Source organism: Ptychodera flava, chromosome 20, assembly GCF_041260155.1.
Source record: "Ptychodera flava strain L36383 chromosome 20, AS_Pfla_20210202, whole genome shotgun sequence".
NCBI classification, from domain to species: domain Eukaryota; kingdom Metazoa; phylum Hemichordata; class Enteropneusta; family Ptychoderidae; genus Ptychodera; species Ptychodera flava.
In genome coordinates this window covers 7,689,547-7,712,603 of record NC_091947.1, presented here as the reverse complement: position 1 = coordinate 7,712,603, position 23,057 = coordinate 7,689,547, and the positions used below count along the sequence as shown (strand labels likewise).

At 36.3% G+C, this 23,057-nt stretch overlaps 2 protein-coding genes across 3 annotated transcripts in view; one reads left to right on the top strand and one right to left on the bottom strand.

The window, feature by feature from the left end:
- The window catches only part of LOC139119900 (E3 ubiquitin-protein ligase MARCHF5-like), a 97,572-nt gene extending 82,378 nt beyond the window's left edge, over nt 1–15,194 (bottom strand). Inside the window, exon 1 of the mRNA XM_070683852.1 lies at nt 14,836–15,194. Within this exon, the coding sequence (XP_070539953.1) occupies nt 14,836–14,882 (47 nt within the window). The 5' untranslated portion in view covers nt 14,883–15,194. The remainder of the gene's footprint in view (nt 1–14,835) is intronic.
- A 1,146-nt stretch (nt 15,195–16,340) lies between these two features.
- Nucleotides 16,341–23,057, top strand: part of LOC139119898 (cytoplasmic polyadenylation element-binding protein 2-like) — a 48,302-nt gene continuing 41,585 nt past the window's right edge. For both annotated transcript variants that reach the window (XM_070683851.1, XM_070683850.1), the window contains exons 1-2: nt 16,341–17,471; nt 19,988–20,096. In XM_070683851.1, the coding sequence (XP_070539952.1) occupies nt 16,503–17,471; nt 19,988–20,096 (1,078 nt within the window). In that variant the 5' untranslated portion in view covers nt 16,341–16,502. The remainder of the gene's footprint in view (nt 17,472–19,987; nt 20,097–23,057) is intronic.

The following is a 23,057-nucleotide window of genomic DNA, read 5'->3' as shown; positions in this document are numbered from 1 at the left end:
AGCTTATCTCACCTGATAATACACCCAGTCTAAAGGTCGGCAAGGTAAAGGGGATACAACAGGAAAAACAAGCAATATGATATTTAGCAAAGCCTCAGGACTAGAATACTAACAATTTGTTAGTAAATTGTTCTCAGTAAATATTCATAATATTTCTGCAACCATATCCTGTTTAAAGCCAAAAGCAAATTCAATCCAACAGCTATTATAACACACAGTGCTTTCATCATGAGTGATAAGCTGGTACATGTACTGAGCAAATGTGGGACTCTCATTCCACTCTGGCTCCCTTGCTGTATATACCATGTGTGACAATGCAATGATAGTAAAATAAGGCATGGGTGGGGGGGGGGGGGGGGGGAGAGGAAGCAGAAATACTTATGTTGCCAGGGTTCTCAGGTTAATCACTTATGCTGCAAGACCTTGCAAAAAATACTGTCACATTTTCCTACATGAGAGAAGCATGTAGTATGAAGTACATTTTGAAGTTTATTTTCTTGCTTGAAGCAAGGTGAAGCAGATAAACATATTGATTGAAATCACAATGCAAAAGCCTGTAACATATTTTTTCTAGAGAATGGAATTTAATATCCTAAACAAGTTACACTCTGTTCCTATTTCACTGTCTAGTTAACATATGGGTTGACGACAGTTCCTGAACTATATTTGTAAGTTATCATATAAAACAATTTAAATGGCCAAAGTTATTTACCTTCAATAGTACAGACAAGATTTTCAAGCGCAGGAAAATTGTAATTTGGAATTCAGTGATAGCAGACTGGAATCATAATATATGGAATGTGTGCTGTTGTCCTACCATCCTTGTTATCAAATTGAAGGTACAATACAGTAGAATTTTCATGTGATGTAGTGATGAACACCTGTGACAGAGTGATGTCTCAGGTCATCTGTTGATACGATTGGCTTCAAATGTAAACAAACAGCCTTGTCACCATACTCTCTGCTGTGCCATAGTGTACTCATGTTACAGCGAGGTTTGGATGGCTTAACCTGTTAACCCCCAATTCCCTGTAATCAGGTCCACAACTACCATTGATAACAATGGGTTAGGGCCAAACCATGGTGGTGAGAGGGTTAGAGGGCAAGTTGCTGTAACATTTGATGATATTTTCACTATGTGCATATTGAGAAACAAATTATTCAGCTTCTGTCAGCTTAGCATGTACATGTGTAGACTATACTGTTATTGTTGACAAGTGAATTCTGGTCTGGACTAGAATTCAAATGTAAATTGTGCATTTTACATGTGTAGACACTGTGTTTTACAGGTTAAATGGTGGGTGTTTGAACATACTTTGGAGTGGAACAAGACCTTGCGATTGACATTCAACTCAAAAATGGTGAAAAAATCCATAAAAGTCACAGCTATGGGCTGTTGAATGCTGTATCTGTAACAGCATATTGGACAAAATTATTCTTCCTATGTGAACTTTTTCATTCCCAAGAGGCAATGTTGTAACATTTTACAAATGAAGCATGTTCACATTAAAGTTGTATTCTTTCAATACTCTACTAATATAAGATCTAAATAATTTCTCATTTTTAATGAAGTTTAAACATAGGGTGTATGGGAAATGAGTCATTATGGTAATCATATTTACGGTTCAATTTCCACACAGATCACGTTTCTCTCTTCAAATATCAATAAATAAATAAATGGACTGAAAAAATCGTGAGTTGTCCGCATACAAAACTGATACAATCCTATCATAGTATGAGTGAAGAAATTACATAGCAGACATCTTCACTTAGTTATGCATGTTACGTTCCAAATAATCATGAAACCTTCTGTCTGGTTTCTGCTAAAGAGTGACTGAATGTATTGGTGAAAGGAACACGGTAAAAGTTGAAAGGTCATGTCCTCAAATGACATCCGTCATTTGCAAAAAGGGGAGACATGTTACTTTTTCTGTTATGTGACAGGTATATGAGCCCATCCTTTGGTATGCTAATTGGACACATCTCTGATACATTGTACAGTTCAATATTTAAAGTTCATCGGAAATCAACAATATGTTTACATCTTCAGAGAGAACCTGTGAACAATTGGTCACATTTGAGGATGTGGAGCTTGTATCAACTTGTCTCCAACCTCAACCAGCACAGCTTGAGAAATTGCTTTATTAAAATAGATGAAGTTCAAGCTGCAATTATCATATTACACATGTATTTATTATGTCTACTCATGGTACAATGATCTGTAGTACAACCACAGGCAGTGCTTGCAAATGGAAAGACTAAACCAGTGCTTCTCAATACAAGAGAGTTTCTCTTCCTCTGTGTAGTCCGCTGACTGAGATCTACCCTTTTGAAAATGACACATATTGAATATCATTTGATTACAATAAGTCAATACCCTGACCTGCTGAGAAGTCAATATCTTGTTATTTTGTCAGCATAGCCTTCATCATTTGATGGCTAAGATTGAATCTTTTCAACTATTGTATTTCACAGCTTTTGGACAAAACACATTTCAAATTGATAGTTCAGGCATCAGAAACTGGAGGATTCCCTCCCTCCGAAAGCTACCATACAAGTTTAACAATAATGCTTTCTGTAGTGTGTCTTACAAGCCAAATACATGATAAACTAATTTATAACATGGTCAGGGGGTTGAACCTTGTTTTAACCATGGTCCCTCCACAAAAGGGGACCATGTTTTACCATATTCAGAACACCTGATCAGCAGCATACTGATAGTACTGTACTTATGTATTTGTGAAGAGGTTCTCTTTAATCTCAGCATGCAGGGATGCCAAACTTGAATCAAATATGCTGGAAAACATAAGAGTGGGTGGGAGCCGACTGACTTCAAATACACAATGTAAACCCACCTGTTAATGGATCAAGGCGACAGGCTTCACTTTCATCCATTCACCCCCGTTTACAAGTGCAGTAGTCCAACAGTGCTACAGAAAAGTACAAACTTTGGTGTAAGATGGCCAGAGTCCACATCAAACTTTAAACAAACAGTGTCAATTACATAGACTTTGACATTTAGAAACTTACATCATGCCATCCTAAAAGTGTTGGATTTCCCCGTAGAACAAGTTGTGGGCAACACTGCTTCCTGCACCACCTCCTACTTTCACTTTCAAGTTTCATATCCAAAGTCAGTCTGACAATAGCTGCTTTAAATCTTCACCCACTTGACAACTTACAGTGAGGAAATAAATATTTTGCTAAATAGCGCTTTGATTTGTCTGAGAGTCACTAATAGGGTCAATACGATATTGCTCCCAGCAAGGAGTTACAGCTAGCACCTTGCAGACTGACTTTAGTTGGGAAGAAAGATAGATAATTATTGGATGTGTATATCAATTTAAGCACTTCTATTTACCTGATTTATCGTAGATGATGTTGTTGTTCAACAATTAATGTCTACTTTCGACACACATAAATCAAGTCCATCAAATTTACTGTTTTGACTAAGAATTTTCAATATATCTGGGTGTTTTAAGCAAAAATGTCTTCAGTTGCTCAACTTAGCATGAAGAAAGTGACCTAAACCACAAGCACATTTATGTATGGTGTCAAAATACAAAGTTTTTGTATAAAGTTAGCAGATGCCATCCTCTTAGCTGACCAAAGTCAAAAGAATGACTGAATTCACTTCTAACCTTCAGATATGAACATACCCGAGAGTTCACTTGTATGAATGAAAATTAATCTATTCTATTCTTGTGTTAAGCTTGTTGCAAAGTAATCCTTGAAAATTCCCAACAATTATAAATTATTCTTGCCCGACCTATCTGTAATTGTTCAAATGCAAAATAATTGAATTTGACGTAATCAAAGATAAGCTGAAAGAATAACGAGAAATGTTATAAACATTGAAGAAGGATTGCTGTTTTTGTATGATATTGATACAATTGTGTGATCCCATTTCCGATTTATCTGTTACAGGTGTACAGGTGAATGACAGAAAAGAAATTTGAAATGACCTCGATATGAGTACTTGAAATGGCATGTTCCATTATCTTGTCAGAAGATACTGAGGCAAAAAACAATTTATCAAGATTATATTTCCACATATACTCATCAGTGTTGTCCGTGGTTTATCCCCTGATGAAGAAGGACAGTTATCAAAGAGAAAACAAGTTGTAAATTTTGATAATATTTCATCCTTTCTATACCATGGAACAGCTATATTTTCTTTTGTCCTCCTGCTTTCGAGAGTATGTTGAAATACAAAATTATAGCTGTGCAAAAAACCAACACATCCTGTACAATATACAAAGATGTTACTGATAAATGAATTCTTTCCAGACAAAAATTCAGTTGCCAAAACAGTAAGACTGAACATCATACATGTACACACACAGGATGTGTTAGAAAGATTTTCAATGCTGATGACATGGCAACATAAGCTGATAACTTTTTCACCGTTGGTCATCTCACAACTATTTCAGTATCTTAATTGCCTTTCATGTCCGATATGTGTACATTTGTATACTCTATAATGTTTCAACTAACTTTGAGACTGTGGCTGTCATTGTTAACACAGTGAAATGACACAAATTTCACATTATTTCTTGAATTGATCTTCAACATATGGTCCTCAATGTGAAAGGAACAAACGTGATCAAATAGTCCCCTGCAAACATGTTTCTGAATGTAGCTAGCAGGTCATCTTCAGTCATTGGACAAAGTCGGGAAAGAGGTCAATTTCTCAACAGAGTATGGTCCTCCTACTTCCTTCTCATTCACCTCATTTTACTTGAAATGGACTCACATTTGGCAGAAACCTCTGGCACTCTTAGTATTATCCCCTGATGAGGCAACACTTGTAAGAAATCCATAATACTTTACATGACATTTGGCCAAATCAACCCTAGTATTCTGTTTCTCACGAGCACTTACCTAAAAGCAAAAGGTATACGTACACTAAAGGGACTCAGGTACGCAATTATGGACGCGACAGGTCCCTGAAATTTTGAATAGAACAGTCGCCATGAAAGCCATTTAACAATCTCATTTCAAGAGAGAATAGGTGTCCCACAAGTCATTTTCATTCTTAATCCCAAAATACTTTTACTCATGCGGCCCATGATTGTTCAAGGCAGCTATAGACAAATACGGTGTCCATTTTATAGAGGATTGTACAATCTGTCAAAGTTCATCGGAAAATTTATTGACATCTCTGACTTCCATCCATCGTTTTTTTATTTATCAAAAAATGTATTGTGAATGACCTTGCCTCTGAAAAATAAAAGAGGAATAAAGTGAAGTCCATTGCAGTGAGAGATTCAAATAATGCGGAACACAAAATATATATCAGCTTCCGAGGAACATCTTCATTCACACATTTTTCATTTTATAGCAGTTTGATCTCCTTCCTCAATCTAATTACTATCAAGATAACTGATCACATATTTGTGGCTAAGCATACAATCACGCCGGTGAGTGTTAGGCTAATATTACCCATAAGGCACTGCAACAACATGGCCACTGCTTATCCTGTATTTGTCCCTTGTCTAGCTCTGTATAAATCAATGACTCCGCAAGATTTCTCAGCAAAACTAATTAATTCAAATTGCTGTACAAATTGGACTAGAAAAATTGAAAAACAATTTCCATGTTATTGAAATATTGCCATGAATTACATTTCATGGAAGACTACGATCCATTCGATAACTGAATGGTACAATGGCTTGACAAATCACACTACAATAATAACTGCAAACACTTTTCACAGAGAAAAATTTGAACTATTTCAAAATATTAATTTCCATAAGCAGTACAGTGCAATTCAAAAATAGAGAATAATGTCTCATTGCATGGTATACCATCTCATATTTTTATGTACATATTGAACTGAGGCATATTAAAAATTACAGCAGTGAGAAACTGCAAATGCCAATTTAACACCTACGAAAATGAGACTTTCTGTTGTGAATACAGGGCACATTACACCTGAAAAAAATCAGTGATGGCCTCCATAATTAGTAAATTAAATCAGATTTGTGTATGAGTACAAGACTCTATGGGTCAGTGGATACACCTTTATTGATGTTCTGTGATTGGCTTCTGGAAAGGTCAACTCAACCAATCAAATTAAACTGCACTCGGCAGAATATGAATGTATGGCTGATTAAATTGGCCTGGATTATTCACCATTTGCTCTGATACCTGGGCTCATCTGCATTCACCGTGATTTTTCACAGGAAAGATGCATTTATACTTGTCGAGTTTCAAAACCACCGTGGGTATTCAAATCAAACGGTACACCAAAAATGATTCACCTTATCAAGGTCATGCAGGATTGACCGAGTTGAAAGCAGCACACACCTCCACTGACACATTAACTGTGAACTGCAATTAACTTGATTAAAATACCGAGAAAGAAGATTGCAATTTGACCTATACACGTCTCACAATATGAAACTCCACTAACATCGGTAAACTTCTTTAATTTCACACAATATTATCACCTTTGTTCAAGGCTGTCCACAGTGAAGTCTATCTGATACATTTCATTGTACATTCAAAATGCCTGCGCTATTTTATCTTTACCTTTCACCGATTTTAAATTGATTTTTCATTGTAATCTGATGGAACTATAGATTAACACTCCTGCTTTTATCTATCCAACGTGAGACTAATGTTTCGAACCATGGTTAGAGCACGCAAGGTGTGTTCATTCTCATCATCTGAATTTCTGAATTGAAAAATATCATTTCAAAGTCAAGAATATATCTTGTATGTGAGTTATTAAAGATAATTTTTAAACAAATTGGTATGAATTATCAGTAAGAATGATTTTAATTGGTTTTCCTTGTTGATAACAGACATGCATTACAATCATTTTAAAGATGGAGATCCTATACTGACAAAGGAAGTATTGAGACTGAAAAGCTAGACCATTCTCAAATGCACTCCATAGACAGCAAAGGGCCTGATATCTACATACTTTTACATCACTGAGTTATGAACTACCAACTCTGGAATAGTATGGAGATTTGATGGGTACCAGTGAAGTCCATGTCACATTGTCATGTAAATTTGTACCATGCCCAAAGCATCCTCTAACTTTAAGTCTGTGTCACATCAGTTTTTTTCTGTTCAATGTAACAATATGATTACAGAAAACAACAGGATTCTACTGATGTTTTCTGGTGAAAGAGTTGGCAGGGTGAAAGGCGATGCTTCCAAATGATGCCTTCAAAAAGGTCAGAGCATTGGAAGCAGTTTATACAGTCTTCAGATGATTGGTTGAAACGGTGCATACTCCAAATTTTATAGAAAAGTTTATTTTTTGTACCATATACCATTCTGATCCATCAAATAAAATAGTTTTGGCTATCTTGTGGGTTTATTGTACCTCCCTGATTTGTAAATCACAACCTAATAATTAAGAGGTCTCAGCAAGGCAATTACATCTTTAGATTTGGTACATACTACATGTATGTTTAAGCGATAAACCACACACAGCGACGGTATACCTTGAGGTTTTGACCAGTTCACGAGCACGAGCGATAGCGAGCGCACATATGGAGTGAACTAGTCAAATTGACTGGTATACCCATTGCTGAGGTAGTTTGTTTATCTATCATAATATTAAATTGAAATTCTGGTGTGAAACATCAAAAAGGAAATTTTTCTCTGGCTGACAGCTCATGCCTGTTCCAACTGCACTATATTGTGAATATAGCATGATTATTTTCACGTCTGGTCCAATCAGATTGCAGTATTCATGCCATTAATATATATGGGTATGATGTAATACAGTGTAACTTTTGGTTAAGTGGCCAAAGTAATATCAAAACAGGGCATATACAATCTTGGGATTTGGAAAGACATCATATCATGGTTCTAACTTTACAGGCTGCAACTGGATGCTGATCTCTGTATTACAAAAATTTATTCCATGTATTGATTTTCTTCAGAAAATGAGGCAGATAGTGCCTATTGTTCTTTACTTATGTATACACCTGAACCAAAGTTTCATACAGTAGAGTGTAAAATGTTTGACAGACTGTAATTTCTCAAGCACCATACACCATCATGTCTGTGCAGTGTACCAATGAGAAAAGAGAATAAGATAAATTTTTATGTCCTACTTGCCACAGCAAGGTCAACAAGGGGACATGAAAATCTATGACCTCAGCCAATAAACATATTTACAATTATGTGTCACTCGAATCAATCTGCAGTGCACATCTTCTTAACATGATTTTTGTTCAAAACAGCTATCATAATGTTGGGCATGTCACATGTGCTCAGCTTGAACCTACATCATCTCTGTGTCAACAATAAAAGTATGCAACTATACATACATGTAGGTGCACTTTGAGGACACACAAATAGAAATGGTCAACCCAAGAATATGTAACCATAAGGTTAGAGTAACTGAGAACCAGAAAGCTTGACATTACAGGATTGATGAGCCATCAGGCCTATATTATGTCATGTATTCATTTCTTTATTTGCACTCTAGTCTATTCATGACCCCTCCACAGTGGAAGGGCCATGGTGTGTTCACCATCTGAGATGGGCCTACTCTCTGCTGTGCCTGATAACCATGCATCATTGCAAGATCTTGTCATATCCGGGTTTAAATTGATGACCACACTGAGGTACTGCATTTACAGTACACAGTTTAACTGTTAATAGGGCCATGTCCAATCAGCAAAGCAGTTTATCAAAGATGATGATGAAGGTTTGTAGTGACACTCTGCAGATAAATCATCCTAAATTTGCTGCGTGACATATCTGCTGCTAGTTATATTGATGTTCAACTGTCAAAGGTCAATTGTGGCACATAACTAAGGCCACAAGATGTTGGCAATATCTTATGAACTATTGTAAACTCTCACTGCTAGTGTTCATGTACATTTTTGTAAACTTACCACTGTCTGCCATAATGATGCAAAAAGCGATATTAATGCACCCCATGATTGCATGGATGTCATGTTTAAAAATAGTTTTTTCCCCCCCCAACAACAACTAAGGAATAAGCTGGTATAGGGTAGTTCAAGGATGCAGTTAGACCTATGTATGGGGGCAAAAGCCAAAATGTGAATTGACTTTCTAGGCATATGCTCCCTACACAAATGAAAACATTTTCCAAACTGCTGTATTAATTTTGGTTATAACAGAAAGCTTCCCCATTATTTACGGAGAATAAAAATGTCCGTGCAAAGCAAACTTGTAAGGATTTATTTGTATGAAATATGTTTGAAAAAGGCATGTTATGAAAACAACAGCTCAATCATTCAACAGAACAAATATATCACAATATTCCTGCAGCGAGGTCATCACACCCTAAGTTTCATTTCATGGTTTAATCTTTAACAAGAAAAACACCATCTATCTTCATATGGGGGTTTTCCCTCTACTCGTGCAGACATGACCTAGCCATATCAACTTAAATGGGACCTGGGCTGTTTTCCCAGTGTGGAATGATTTTGCTTTTAATAGCAAGTGTCACACACATGCTTGGAAATTCAGAGTAATAATTGAATGAACCCTGGTTTTCAGATCATCTGCTGGTACATACCAGCCTTCTATTGGTCAGGCATAGCCTGATAGAATATTCATTTTACCTATGACAGACATGAACTATTGTCGCCTGTTTTGGGTGATACTGCCAGGCATTCTTTCTAAAACCTGCATCACACACTATTTACCAAATTATCCAAGTATCAAGAGTTCAGCCTCATTAACAACGTCATCATCTAAATATGTTTGCTTCCATGAATATTCTATTGTTGGTACAGAAATGACTGTCCACTAAAACTGTGATCACCCAAATTAGAATTTGTATCCCTTGCTCAGTATGTCTTTAGGTGGAGGTCCTGGGATGAGGGTCAATGCTATAAGTAAATTTGCCATCACATATGAATGTTGTCATGTTCCTTTCTTGATTGTGCACACCAATTATTTGGTATGAACTTGAATCACAACTCCGCAATTGATTTAACAAAATGAAATTTCTGTTCAGTGTAATATCAATGAAAATATTACTTCTGATGACGGACAGATTTCCATTTAAGAAAATCAAATGGCCATTCTTCCAAAAGTACTGCAAAACTGTTACATTCAAACCATTGCATACATTCAGTTGTCCCTGGTCCACTTGTAGCCACTTCAAAACTGTGAGACACGCAGTCCAAATATCAGACTGCTTGATTTTTTAGCAGAAAATGGCACAGTACACTGAATGCATGAAATTTATGATCTGGATGTATACTACTGAGAATTCACTAATTGCTCAGCTGACAGATTATTACTAGTATGTGCTGTTTCTGACATACTGAGTTTAAAGTGGGAAAGGGTTAATAATAGCAAAACAAATATATGAATATATTTGTGCATTATTGGGTTTGAAAGAATATTTGCACTTGGAAAAATGAAATAAACATAATATGAAAATGGCAGCTTACACTGCTATCTAAATATTTTTCTATTATGGCATTGATAAAACAGTCAATTTACTCAAAATGGTCACCCTGGTTCAAAACCTGACATCTGTAACGGTGGGACTTGTCCCAGTCAGTGGGGAAAAAAATTGTGGCTCAGATTTTTCTAGGATTAATTAACACCATATTTTAATTTTTATCAAACAAATATACCACATTTTCAAAAAAATATTATGTCGCAGACTGTCAAGTCAGTGCAAGTATTAAATCACACTACAGAAATGAAAACATTACATATTGTTTCTGACAATGATCTTCATTACATTATGTATGTAACAAGAATAGAATCCCTGAATGAGCATTATGAAACACTGAAATGTGGCAATATCTGCATCTGATTTTGCTGAATCTTCTAAAAACTGAAAAAAAATCAGCAAAAGTATGAGCAATATACTCTGAGGATCAATCCTAAATTATACTTTGCAGATGAAAAGAATGACAGGTGAGCCCCTATGAGTGTGCATCTACTTGGCCAATATTGATGTTGGTTGTTGCTTTTAGACAGGCATCTGACACATTCTATTTTGATGTTTTCCTGCTATAGATATTGCCAGGATATATATTGAGTGGCAAGCGAGCCCCTATGAGTGTGCATCTACTTAGCCAATAATGACATTGGTTGTTCCTTTTAGACACTTTTAGACAGGCATCTGACATTTCTATTTTGATGTTTTCCTGGTATAGACAGCGCTAGGATATATATTGTTCACAGAAACAACACAATATGAATGAGTTGGCAATGGGCAATGTAGTCAGATGGTACATGTCATATGCAACAAATAATCATGCATTGTCTTCCATCAGTTTGAATGTCACCAATACCCTACTCCTATGACAAAGCAGATATGTACTGACGTTTCATGCTGAGATCTGCCAACATATGAACGTGAAATGATCTATTTCACTTTCATTATTGCTCATTTGTACGTTGTGTACACACTGTCTTCACTTGATGTGACACATGTTTTAGTCCTTTGTATTTTCAAAAAAAAATACAAATACCAGAATAAGAGCTGTATCTCTGAATTTCTCTTTATTTAATATAACATACAATGAGTATAGCAATACTATTATTCCTTATGAGACATGGTAGATAAACAGTGAACACAGTCATGTGATAAATTGAAAAGTTTACCTAGATATTTGAATTACAACAATCCTATCAGTAGATTGACCTTACATGCAAAGGGAACTCCCCTGGCATTTTCCATTCAGGTGATCCAGAGGAAATAAAATGTGGATAGTTTTGAACGCTCCTCTATCATACTTTTTGCTGATTGGTAAGTTCTCAATGGACGTCTTTCTGCCTTACGGTAATACACAAAGGCATTATAGGTATTTACAGCGAACTTCAAAGGGAAAACATTGGCAGTTGGGAGGTGACTGGATGTGTCAATAGTACTCATGTGACAGGCTAGCAAACATGTTTACTTTACAGGGTGACTGCTGTGTGTGGCCAATTTCTACTCCAAAAAATCCTAATTTTTTTGTTTTCAATCTGAAATGCAGATATTAGACTCTGAGAAAGTACATGACAAAACATTGGTCAATGGTATATATTCAGATGTACACAGTCTTACTAGATGACATGTAGGAAACAACAAGCTCACGTCAAACTAAGGATATGAGGTATCTTTTAATTAAAGAATATTGGAAAAGTGAAGGCTCTGTGAAGAGGTATAGGTGTCTCTTTTACATTAAATGAGATAGAAAGAGTTATCTTCATGTTTTGACAAAATTTCACCGCTCTAACTTACATCTTGGGATGAAAAATACATATCACCATGATGGCATTGTGACATTTAGGTCCTTCATAAGTGATGATGATCCACATGACACTTTGGCCAGAGATCAGAGGATACAGAAAGTAATGACTGATCTCAAATGAGGTTTGGTTTTCTTGATGTTTGGGAACCAAAACAGTCATATATAGCAAAGGGAAATACTGTTATCACTGGAAAACTGGGGTTCACAACAATATTTTAAATGGTGGGAGAGGATTTGACAACTTCATCAAACATACAATTTTTAACTCTGAAGGTTTTTAGCTTGCATGTTGGTGGCTGAGTACAGGCTGATCAATGAAATATGTATTCCCCCTAACATTGCACATTTGATGCCAGAAGATAAAGACTTAAAATGTTTGAAACTGATGCACTGCTCTGATTCATGAATTTGAGTCCTGCTGTTTATGTCTTGTTTCCATCATTGTGATTTCTTCCATTACATTTTTTACCGATGTTAAGATATAATCAGAAGTTTCCATATCACTTAATACATGGGAATTGAACAGATCCTTATCTTGAACCATTAACAAAGCAAGCCTGGGTAACTAGTACTTTTACAGTGCAGTATCTTCTTTGGGCCAGTTAGAGGGAGTGACAGACTTCTTGCACGCAGACAAAGATACCACTTCAATAACATTAAGAAAGGAAATGGAAAGTTAACTATAATAACTTGCAGCTCGGAGTCTACTCATTTATTCAATATAGCAATAATATCATGAATGAAGATATCTAATAGTTAACCCTTGACAGGTGATTTGAAATTTGGCAAAAAACAGCTTTGCAAGGCATGTACAAAATGCAAACTTTTAAAAGTACTTTGATGTACGGCATGTGTCTTTTTATTCTGCATGCATAAAACAACTAACTCTAGGTATGCATATAGGTATGCATATACAGGAAGTTTACTAAATCCCTAGGGGAACATGCAGTAGTAGAACATGAAAATCTTTTGACTGAATGAATGTTGCTGGGTGCTCTGACAAAAACAGGTTTGGGTAGTTTTAGAGTGATTGTTGAATATCTATGATTAGCCCTGATCTCATTACATTTGAAGAAGTCAATTATTGCTTTGCATTTCGCAGAGAATTTATATGCTTCAAATGACAGATGTATTTTTCTGACAGGATAAATTGATATATTGGCCAAGAGAGTGTGAAAGTAGTTCATGATTATAATTGATCATGTTAAAATGGTTTGATTGTTTTAGTGTTGGAAGTTGCAATTTTACACTTACATTGTCTCAGAGTAAAATTAAAAAAAAGAAGGCCCCTGTGTCCACTTGTTTGAAACCTCAAAGAAGTCTTGGACAGTCCTGTCTGGCAAAGAAAAGATTTGGCAAATTGAAATTGAAAGTATTCTGCAAAACTTTTTGGCGACTGACATGTGGTTGACATCACCACAAAGTGGTGATTTCTCACCATCCATTATTTAACTTTTAGTTTGACCACTTTTGACCATGCTCACACTTTTAGACACACTTTTGGTAACTGTGAGTTAGTAGATATAGACTTATTTGGTTTAAGTTATAGTGAAAGTCATCATGTGATGCTGATGCACCTTGAAGCAAATTGAAAGTCAGGTAAGAACTCTTTGTAGAGTATAAAGGAGCAGACTCTGTAACTTTGGATGATCTTTTTTCACCATTTGTATTTAGTATATCAACTGCATTTGAATTTTAGTCTCAAGTTAACTAAATTTCACATGTCACTAGTAACAATGCATTCTGTATATGTATACCAGCTGAATCATAAGCTTAATACTGTGTATCTGAACATGGGGATTACAAAATGAAACTGTAGAGTTTTACATTAGAAACAAAAATTGAAAAAAGCACCAAAAGTTACAGCAACTGTCCCTTTAAAAGTGTACGAATATCAGATTGGAAAGTCGGTCAACTACAACTAATACAAATTACTTTATTTCATCCACATAAAAAAATTGGATGTTAAAATGTACATGCATGATACATTGTTATATTGAATTGCACATTGTTCTCTGCTTGAAGTTGCATGATAACAGTCAAATTTGTCAGACAATGAAATTTTTGGAATATACTTACGATCTGACAAAATGTCATCACTTCTATGTATCCAATAATGATGATGTTGAATGTATGTTAAACTCTTTGTACTGGCAAAGGCACTTTTTAAAGTGCCGTAGTGTCAAAATCACTGTTAAGGTCAAAATTAGGTCAAGAAGTTATCCTAGATGTGTGAAAACAACAGATAAACAAAATGACAAAACTTGCTCCCAGCAGAAGATGTGTAGAGGATGACATGATTTAACAAATGATGAATATGTAACTGATGTTGCCATGGGCAACCTACTCTCATCTGTCATCCAGATTTGGTTTTAAAACACTTTAAGAAATGGGATGATTGATCTTTGAAGGGGAAATAATTGTCATCCTGCCATGTAAGTCAAAAATTGGTGCTAAATGCCCGACCTAATGCCATTGGTTAGATTAATAAACTAGAAGGCGGACGAGGACAGGGTTGCAGGTCTTACGTGGATGAATCTACAGTACCTTGACGTATCCTCATTACGTCTGTGACAACCACTTCAGATCTTAAACATGGACCTCTGTCCATGGCAATACATACCTATCATCGACACTTGACGCTCTTCTAAAACTTGAAGCTTCAGTCATATTTTTTACTCTTCAAGGTGCTGTCCGTGGCTTGAAGGTCTGAGACTGTCGATTAGCAGAAATAGGAAGTGCGAGAGAAGATGTCGGAACAAATAGTAACGTAAACTTCTGGAGACATCTAATTAATTCCGTTGTTTGTTGTTCATTGGAAATGTCCGTCATGTGAACATGTGAATTTTACGTGAGGTCATTCGAAAGTTCAAGTGTCCTTTTACCCGAGTAATATTGGGTTCACAGGAAAAACAGCTCACTGATCTCAAAATGCGGAAGTGCCTCTCGCGCTTTCAAAATGGCGTCGTACAACCTATCGGGGATATACCATTTTGCGCATGGGGCACAAAGTTGTACTATCGTTGTATTAATATACAGGAATATAAAGGAATATATATTTTTTTAATCTTTAATGAACGGCCTAAATAATATATAAGAGCGTTAAAATAAAATGGTGTAATAACTTTGTGGTTTGGAGAAACCAAAACAAAAAGATACACTTTGTAATTTCTACATTTTCATAGCGGAACCGTGGTACAATCCAAATTGCAGGCGGCTGGCGGCCGTTTGGGGTCAAAGGTTGGGATCATCCCTTTGTGGTTCAAGGTGAAATTTGCCTTTCACTTAGAATCACTCGATTAGTCCTGCTTTAATCGGAGGACACAGTTATCTTGCAGTTGCTATTTGAAGTGAGCGATAAACTCTCCGCCGAGTGTTTTCTAACAGTGGTAAAATTAGTAAAATATCGACCCTCAGAAACAAATATATTAGACGGGTATTAAATTTGCATGTATCTGCATTAAAATGTTAATTATTGACAGTTGTCAGGTCGACCAGCTGCTAGTTCATGTAGTTCGAAACACGTCAATAGAAATAGAAATGTGTGAACAATTATAGAGTCCACAGCTTTTTTTGTTTTATTAAATGCGTAAATTGAATTGTTACGGCAAATATTCAGATATAAATGCGGCCTATTATGCCATATAAGAAAACTTACTTTGACCAATTAACATAAATATCAACAGCAGGAAGAAAGCCCTTTAAATGCCCTTTACATTTTGGCAAAGTAAAGTCTGTACAGTATTTCTACTTTCAAAAATTAACAACGCCGGTCTTTAAATTTCTCGTAGCAAAAGTCAGCTGATTATAAATTCTCACACGCCACCAACCGCTATCCTGGGCACATGACCAGTATCAACATGACCCGATCAGCATCGTAACCGTTTCATGTTACCCCATGTCTGGTCGTCACCTACAATATTTTTTTCGCTTCCACTCCATTCTTGCATTCAATAAGACTTTTACTCACCAATTATAAATTTTGGCAGGGACTTTGATTTTTCCGTCTAAAATTCTGAATTTTTTCCCAAGGATATTGAAATTTGGTCGGGAAATAGGCGCTTCCCAAACTCGCTCATACAATTACGTAAGTAGGGGAGTCTAGAAACTGCCTTCTAAATAAGGAACTCACTTCACTGCAGACGGCATTTTGTGCACCTTCAGAGTACGTGTGTGGTAAGGTCCGGGAACACCTGCCTCTAACAGTTCAGCATAGGTCTATATTTTTAGAAGACGAAGAGCTTGAACGGCACCACAATCCACAGATCTAGTAAGGACTGTTATCGCTAAATGGGGGAATACGGTTTTGGTCTCAATACAAGTAATCCTAGGGCTTTGTCACCGATTGAGTTCTACAACAGCCTGAACACGACAACGTCTTTGTTTTCCTCCGAGTCCCCTACCATGCAAGATGATATGTTGGCAGAAAAAACTGCTGGAAAGCAGCAACCACAGCAACTCTCACCAGGTGTGGATCACAGTTCAGATAATTCGGAAGATTTGTCGCCACTAGGCAGGTCAAAATCAGAAGGTTCGAGCCCAGTAACCGTTCCAGACAAGATTAGAAGCGCACAAATCGAAACGACGACCTCAACGAATTCGCCATTGCAGCTAGGATATCAGGACGCCGGTAATAACGCCGCACTAGCGCCGAGTTTCTGGTCAACAGCGTCCGTTGACGACACATTTATGCAAGGAATACCGACAATGAACGGTGCCGTTCAGTTTCAGAATTTTCCTCCTAACCCTGCGCCAATGTTTAACGCATCCATCGCTCCTCAAATAAACCTGCCTCAGCCCCAGCAGACGCAACCTCACAGCCATAGCCAAACTCAGCGGCGAACTCAACCTACACAACAGAATCTTTTCCCGGCTTCGAGCAGTCAAGCTTTAATGCAGCAGCCAGCAAATATATACATGCAGCCAAGCAAGCAGTATACAAATTGGAGCAACCCGCAGCAACAACAACCATCGTGGGCCAATCCCCAGAATGTGCAGCAGAATTCTCCATGGGGGACAGTAGGTGGCCCACATTCGCAACAACGGAGGTCAGCTCCCATAAACCCTGGTCCAATATCACCAATGAAGAAGACGGGTCATCATCAGCATCCTGTCATCTCGCCTTCAAAATTTACACGTAGTACGTCACTACCAGGAACGAAGTCGTACCACAATACAGGTTTGAACCCAAGTTTCGAGATCACCTCAACACACGACGACAAGAGAAATGACCAGCACTCAATGATGTCTTTTCATCAGGTAAATGTTTGTCTATTTTGCTCCCCTTTTTTCAGGAAGTGAACTGAGCAGAGGACAGAGCTGTATAGTACTGTTAAATGGCATTACGTTCACTCATTCTTTTGCAGCGAGGAAGTGAAAACGTTAAGGCCGTGAAAGGCGTTTCTATACATTGAACAAATCAGTCTGGAAACGGAATCGTCGTTAAATTATACTCTGCGTATGCAGACATCTACAAGAAAACCTTTGTGCGCCAAGGACTTATCAGAGAAGACCCAGGGCAAATGCCAGAGATTCTTGACAAAGGTCCACGATTGTGGATATCTTGTAAGACGAAAATAGAAAGGCGTGGATTGGCAGATTAAGTTTTGCACCTTTAACTTGGCCCCATCGTGAAGTTTATTTTGCAGTTCATTTTGATGTCATAATTTACATTGTAGAGCATGCAAAAAATAATTTCATCAGCTCTGTTGCAACTACCACAACTGGGAGGTTTGTGGACAAAAGCCCCACTTGTGATAAGTGTGGACAAAGGTCGGTGGTGTGGGTGAACCCCAGCCTGCGCTCAAAGGGTTTCGCTTTCCCGATTTATTCCAGAACGACCATCGTGTCATTATATTGTTGGTCTGGTGCTTTTTTTTCGTATTTTGTAGGTTTTCCGTCAAAGCCAGATACGGGTTCTCAATCAGTCTAACAAAGGATTGTGTCATTTAAAAATTCCAAATTTACATACCCGTTTGTCAACACTCCTTTGTTGTGCACCAAACTTATTACAGGGGACATTAATGAGAAATTGACTAATTAATGTAAGCTTTGATGTTAGACTTCAATAAAATATTCCAATTATTTTTCTTATAAAAATTAAAGGTATGACATATAAACTCAAACAGTACCACATGCAATTTTACTCTGAACATATTTCAAGTCTAATTAAATGCTGTATATGTTAGGAAAAATAAGATCATGAAATATCATTAAATAAGTGCATATGCATTTTGCTACTTAAAACATCTAAGGAAGGTAAATATTTGTGAAAATGTGATACTGGTACTTCACCAAAAATCTGAAGATTCTTTCAGGGTTTCAAAGGTCAAGCAGCATTCTCTAGATTCAACATATAAAAGAAGGCCCCTAAGATTTTTTATACTGTTCCTATCCAATATAAAGTACCATTACATGTACTCCTGATAATTTTCTGATGTACATTTTTTTCTTTTGAACATTCAAATATAACAGCTTTGTTCAGGCAAATCACTTTGTCATGCAGTGTTCATAATAATTAAGGCATCTTTAACACTGTAGAGAAATCTCCACCCCTTCCCCTTGTACAGGACTTTTAAAATGCCCATGCAAACATTGATTTTAAATATGTACAGCAGATCAATTCTCCTTATGTTCTCAATTCTTGATAATCAGTACCTTGCTTGCCAGTCCATGGTGCAAGAGCGAAACAGGTAGACAAAATGATTTGGGTTAGGAATGTAAATATGTCACATCTCTCTAGTTTTCTAAATTATGTGAGGGCAGTTAGGAAACTTCATTGGGGCCTTAAAATAAGGAAAAAAAAGACAGAAGAAATAAATCGGAAAAAATATTTGTTTGCCGGATCAGTTTTATTCAACTGGGAAAAATCAGCCCTAACCTAAAAAATTGTCTAATGATTCACCATCAGTAACATTATTCAATTCTTTTTTAGTGCACAATAACTTCTTTTAAGAAAAAAGCATACTATATAAGTGTAGTGTTTACCACACACACGACTATTTACACGTATCTATTGTTATCTAAGATTAGCTTTTAACTCCTTAGACTGTACTTTTGTGCTCTCTATACAATCAATACAGGGAGGATGTCTAAGTAACAACTAATGAATAATTAATATAATCCAAGTACAGTGCAAAAGGTTTCAGTGAACAAGCCAAGTAGTTATCCTTGTAACTCTTTACTCCCAAATCTACACGTGGAGGTAGAGATACCTTACATCTAGCGCCATGGTATACAGAAATCTTTCCATATTACATACTTACCTTGAGTGACATAATCTTTTACATTTGTACAACTGTCGAGGGAGGGAGGCAACCTCCATGTTACAACTAGCACTGGGGTAATAGTTGCATGAAAGAATTGAGGAGGGATTACCTTTACACTACAAAGATTTTTAGTTCTCTATTTGTGTTCCATACAGTGTCCTTCATTTGATGATGACCCTTGTGTTACCCTTACTTTGTTCTATTACTGGCCACTATTGACATAGTGCCCTTTGTCTTGTTTATCAAGGGTTATGTTGTTTTTACCTGAGGTGATAGAGCCAAGTTTTGCTACTATTGAGTTTGTGGAGTATACATATTTGTTGATAATTCGGGAAGAAAGTGAATTTTATTGTCAGCTTTTCCGTAGATTGTGCCAACCTAGTATGCCTAAAGGATGTGACTAGAAAACTTAGGGCTTCAATTAATGGTTTCCTTGATCAGTGTTTGAGATCAAACTATTGACTTCTTCACAAATGTTTATGATGTGTTTTCCTTTTCATCTGTTAGGATCGCAATACCCAGACATATGATACAATGAAGTTCCCTGCTTTAGAACATCACCTTATGGATATCATGCGCACTCCAGCAGACCAGCATCCTGACAATCATTTAAGAGGTTTGTAAGATTCTAGTAGTTCTCTTTACTTAGTGTAAGTTACTTTAACAGAAGAAGCACAGTGAAATTTCCTTCAAACTTTTAACACATATTTGTAAAGAAGGAATCTTATTTTGAGTTGTAATTTAAAAAAATAACAGATCATGTGATTGTTCATTGTGCGGTTTCCTCAATTTATTTATGTTCAGTAATTGGTTATTTGCATTTTGATAACCACCATGTGAACTCAAGTGCTGGTAATGATATGTTAGCATCAACAATTCAAACACAAATGTTTTTCCTCATGTGCTCTTCTTTTTGAGACTTCTGTTACCTGACCCAGGTATCTAATCCTTATCCTGCCAGGCCTGTTAAAGCTGTATTGACGAAACGTACATGTATTTTCACTAACTTGGCATGGTATGTTATAGCAGGCTGAGTCAGTAAAAATATGTTTATAGTATGTATGTTTTCAGTGGTCTTCATATGTTCAAGTCCGTATTAAATTCAACGTATGGGACATGTTTTACGATATTTGCTGTAACCAACTTGACCTGGTGGTGAATATGGCAGGATAAGGTTTAAAAGGGCATAATTTCTTCATATGGTACACCTACATGTATTGTGTACTTACCCAATTTACACCTTTCAAACTGCTGTTGTCCATTGAGTTTTAAACCAGTTAAAGAAAGAATTTGCATACTCTTTAATATCATCTGAAATATTCCTTTTCATTTGCGACAAGGATTTCATGTAGGAAGACCTTTTCTTTACTTTTTCCGAAAAGTGTCATTCAGTTGAAGGCAGTGGATATTTACCATAAATTACACAGGGGTTCTTACATACCATCTTTGCCAGTCTTACCAGTCACACAGAATAACCGATGCTGACTGTCTCAATCTTATAACGAGAAGTATTTTGAGTTGTGTGTGACACACCTTCACATTGAGAATGCACACTAACATTTCATGATAAAGTAATAAAACTGCCAAGTTTGGTTTACTAGTGATTCTTTTCACGCTCAACAAGTCAAAATTGACAACTTCATCACCCAGCCCATGCACTGTCAGGTGGAAGAAATGTGAATTCAGTTTTGGAAAATTTGAATCAATTTTACACCTTTTGTTTGATTAGGGTAAAGGTACACATACACTCTGTATTGACATGTCGTAGTTCAGTTTTCATAAACAGGACAAAGCAGAATGGAAGACGCTAATTTTGTAAATGAATTTGTTAATCAGTATTATTGCAAATTTCTGAAAGTGTATGACATAAACTTTCATTTTAAGCTAATTTTCACTTAAATGAACATTGTACCAGTGAATGAGGTTGCACTAAAAATATCAGTGTATGACCTTCATGTTAAATATTTAAATCATAAACTGTTATGGTGTTAAATGTGTAATCTGTAAATCTTGGATATAAATGCAAGATGGGCCACATAGAACATTTCAGAGAAGTTTCTGTCTGCATTATAAACATATGCACAACACTGATATAAATTCTTGATGAAAGAGGGTAGAACCAGATATTAATAAATAATTTTGACACATTGCAGATTGACAGTTAGGCTGCAGTGCATGAACTTATTGTGTATGACATTGGCTGAAATAGTTGGCCACAGGGAAAAGGACATGTAAATCAAGAAATGGCATTCAAAATTTTTATTGAGAGAGTATATGAATTTTTACATTTGCAGATATTCAACTGCTGTACATAGTTCAAAGAAGCTGCCCCAAATGACAAAGATGTTCAGGTTGAATGCAGCTTTAATTTAATAGATTTGAAAGAATAGTAGCAGCAGGGGTTGCATATGACTGTGCCAACCTAAATGCTATATTACAGTCAGTAAATTATTTTATTGAACCCTCAGGAAATTGAAAGTTGTCAATCAGACAATTGTGGTACAGAGTTAGCCCACAGGGTGTTTGTTCGTGATTTAGCTTTTTCAACCCAATTGTGGCCCCTCAACTCTAATTTTATCATGATAAAATTACAGGGTTACTTCCATTGTATTCTTTCCAGTATCATATGCAGGAAACAGAAGAGTTGTCAATTAAATTAATGACAAAATATGTATCCTTTTTTTGCAAAAAAGAATTGTTGTGATTACCTTTCTGTGGTGCATTTTTATCTTAATGAATGTCTAATTTGTGACAAAAACCTTTTAATGATGTATGCCTAATGGACGTGATTAGGTCTAATTTACCATATACTCACTAGGTAAAATATTCCCAGGTTTTACCAAGACTAACTTTCTGAGGTGCATCAAATTTAGCTAATTGTCATAACTTTGAGCATATTTATTTGAATTGTTAATTTTAGTCATGCTGTTGCATTCTTGCAATTATTTCAGAATGGTAAATTATTCATCAATATTTTAGTTCAGATTCAACATCTTCAAGGAAGACTGTACATTTTCTATTTTTTTCCAGAAAGCAAAGTTGCTGGCATAGGGCTTGCACCACAGGTACAAGGGATATTTTTAGTATCAGCAGCCATTATTTATTGCCATTCAAATGATCAAAAATATTAAAAATACTGACGTCACTGACTAAATTGTATAGTACATGTACAGCACAAAGGAGAAGTAAAATGTGTAAGCATTATTAAAGTGGTTGACAGTTAATTAAATTTAAGCTTAAAAATCTTACCCTTGATAAATGTAACCTTAAAATTTCAAGGTCACTTGTGTTAATTTAGGAAATACAGTACTACAGATACAGAAGAAAAGGTTGTTTTAAATTGTTCATGGATGAACTTACCACCCTGAGAATACAATACATGTAGATCATAGGAAATTTAAAAGTTCTTTGGGGCTCTGTTTCCCGGGCTCTGTTTTCCAGCTACATCTGACATGCCATGAAGAAATGTGACAGCATTGCCATAGTTGGTGTGTCTAATCATTACTACATCTTTCCTCATTTGTGGCTTTGCTTATTGTATACAAAAAGTGGCTTTGCATGCTGTTCCATGCATAAA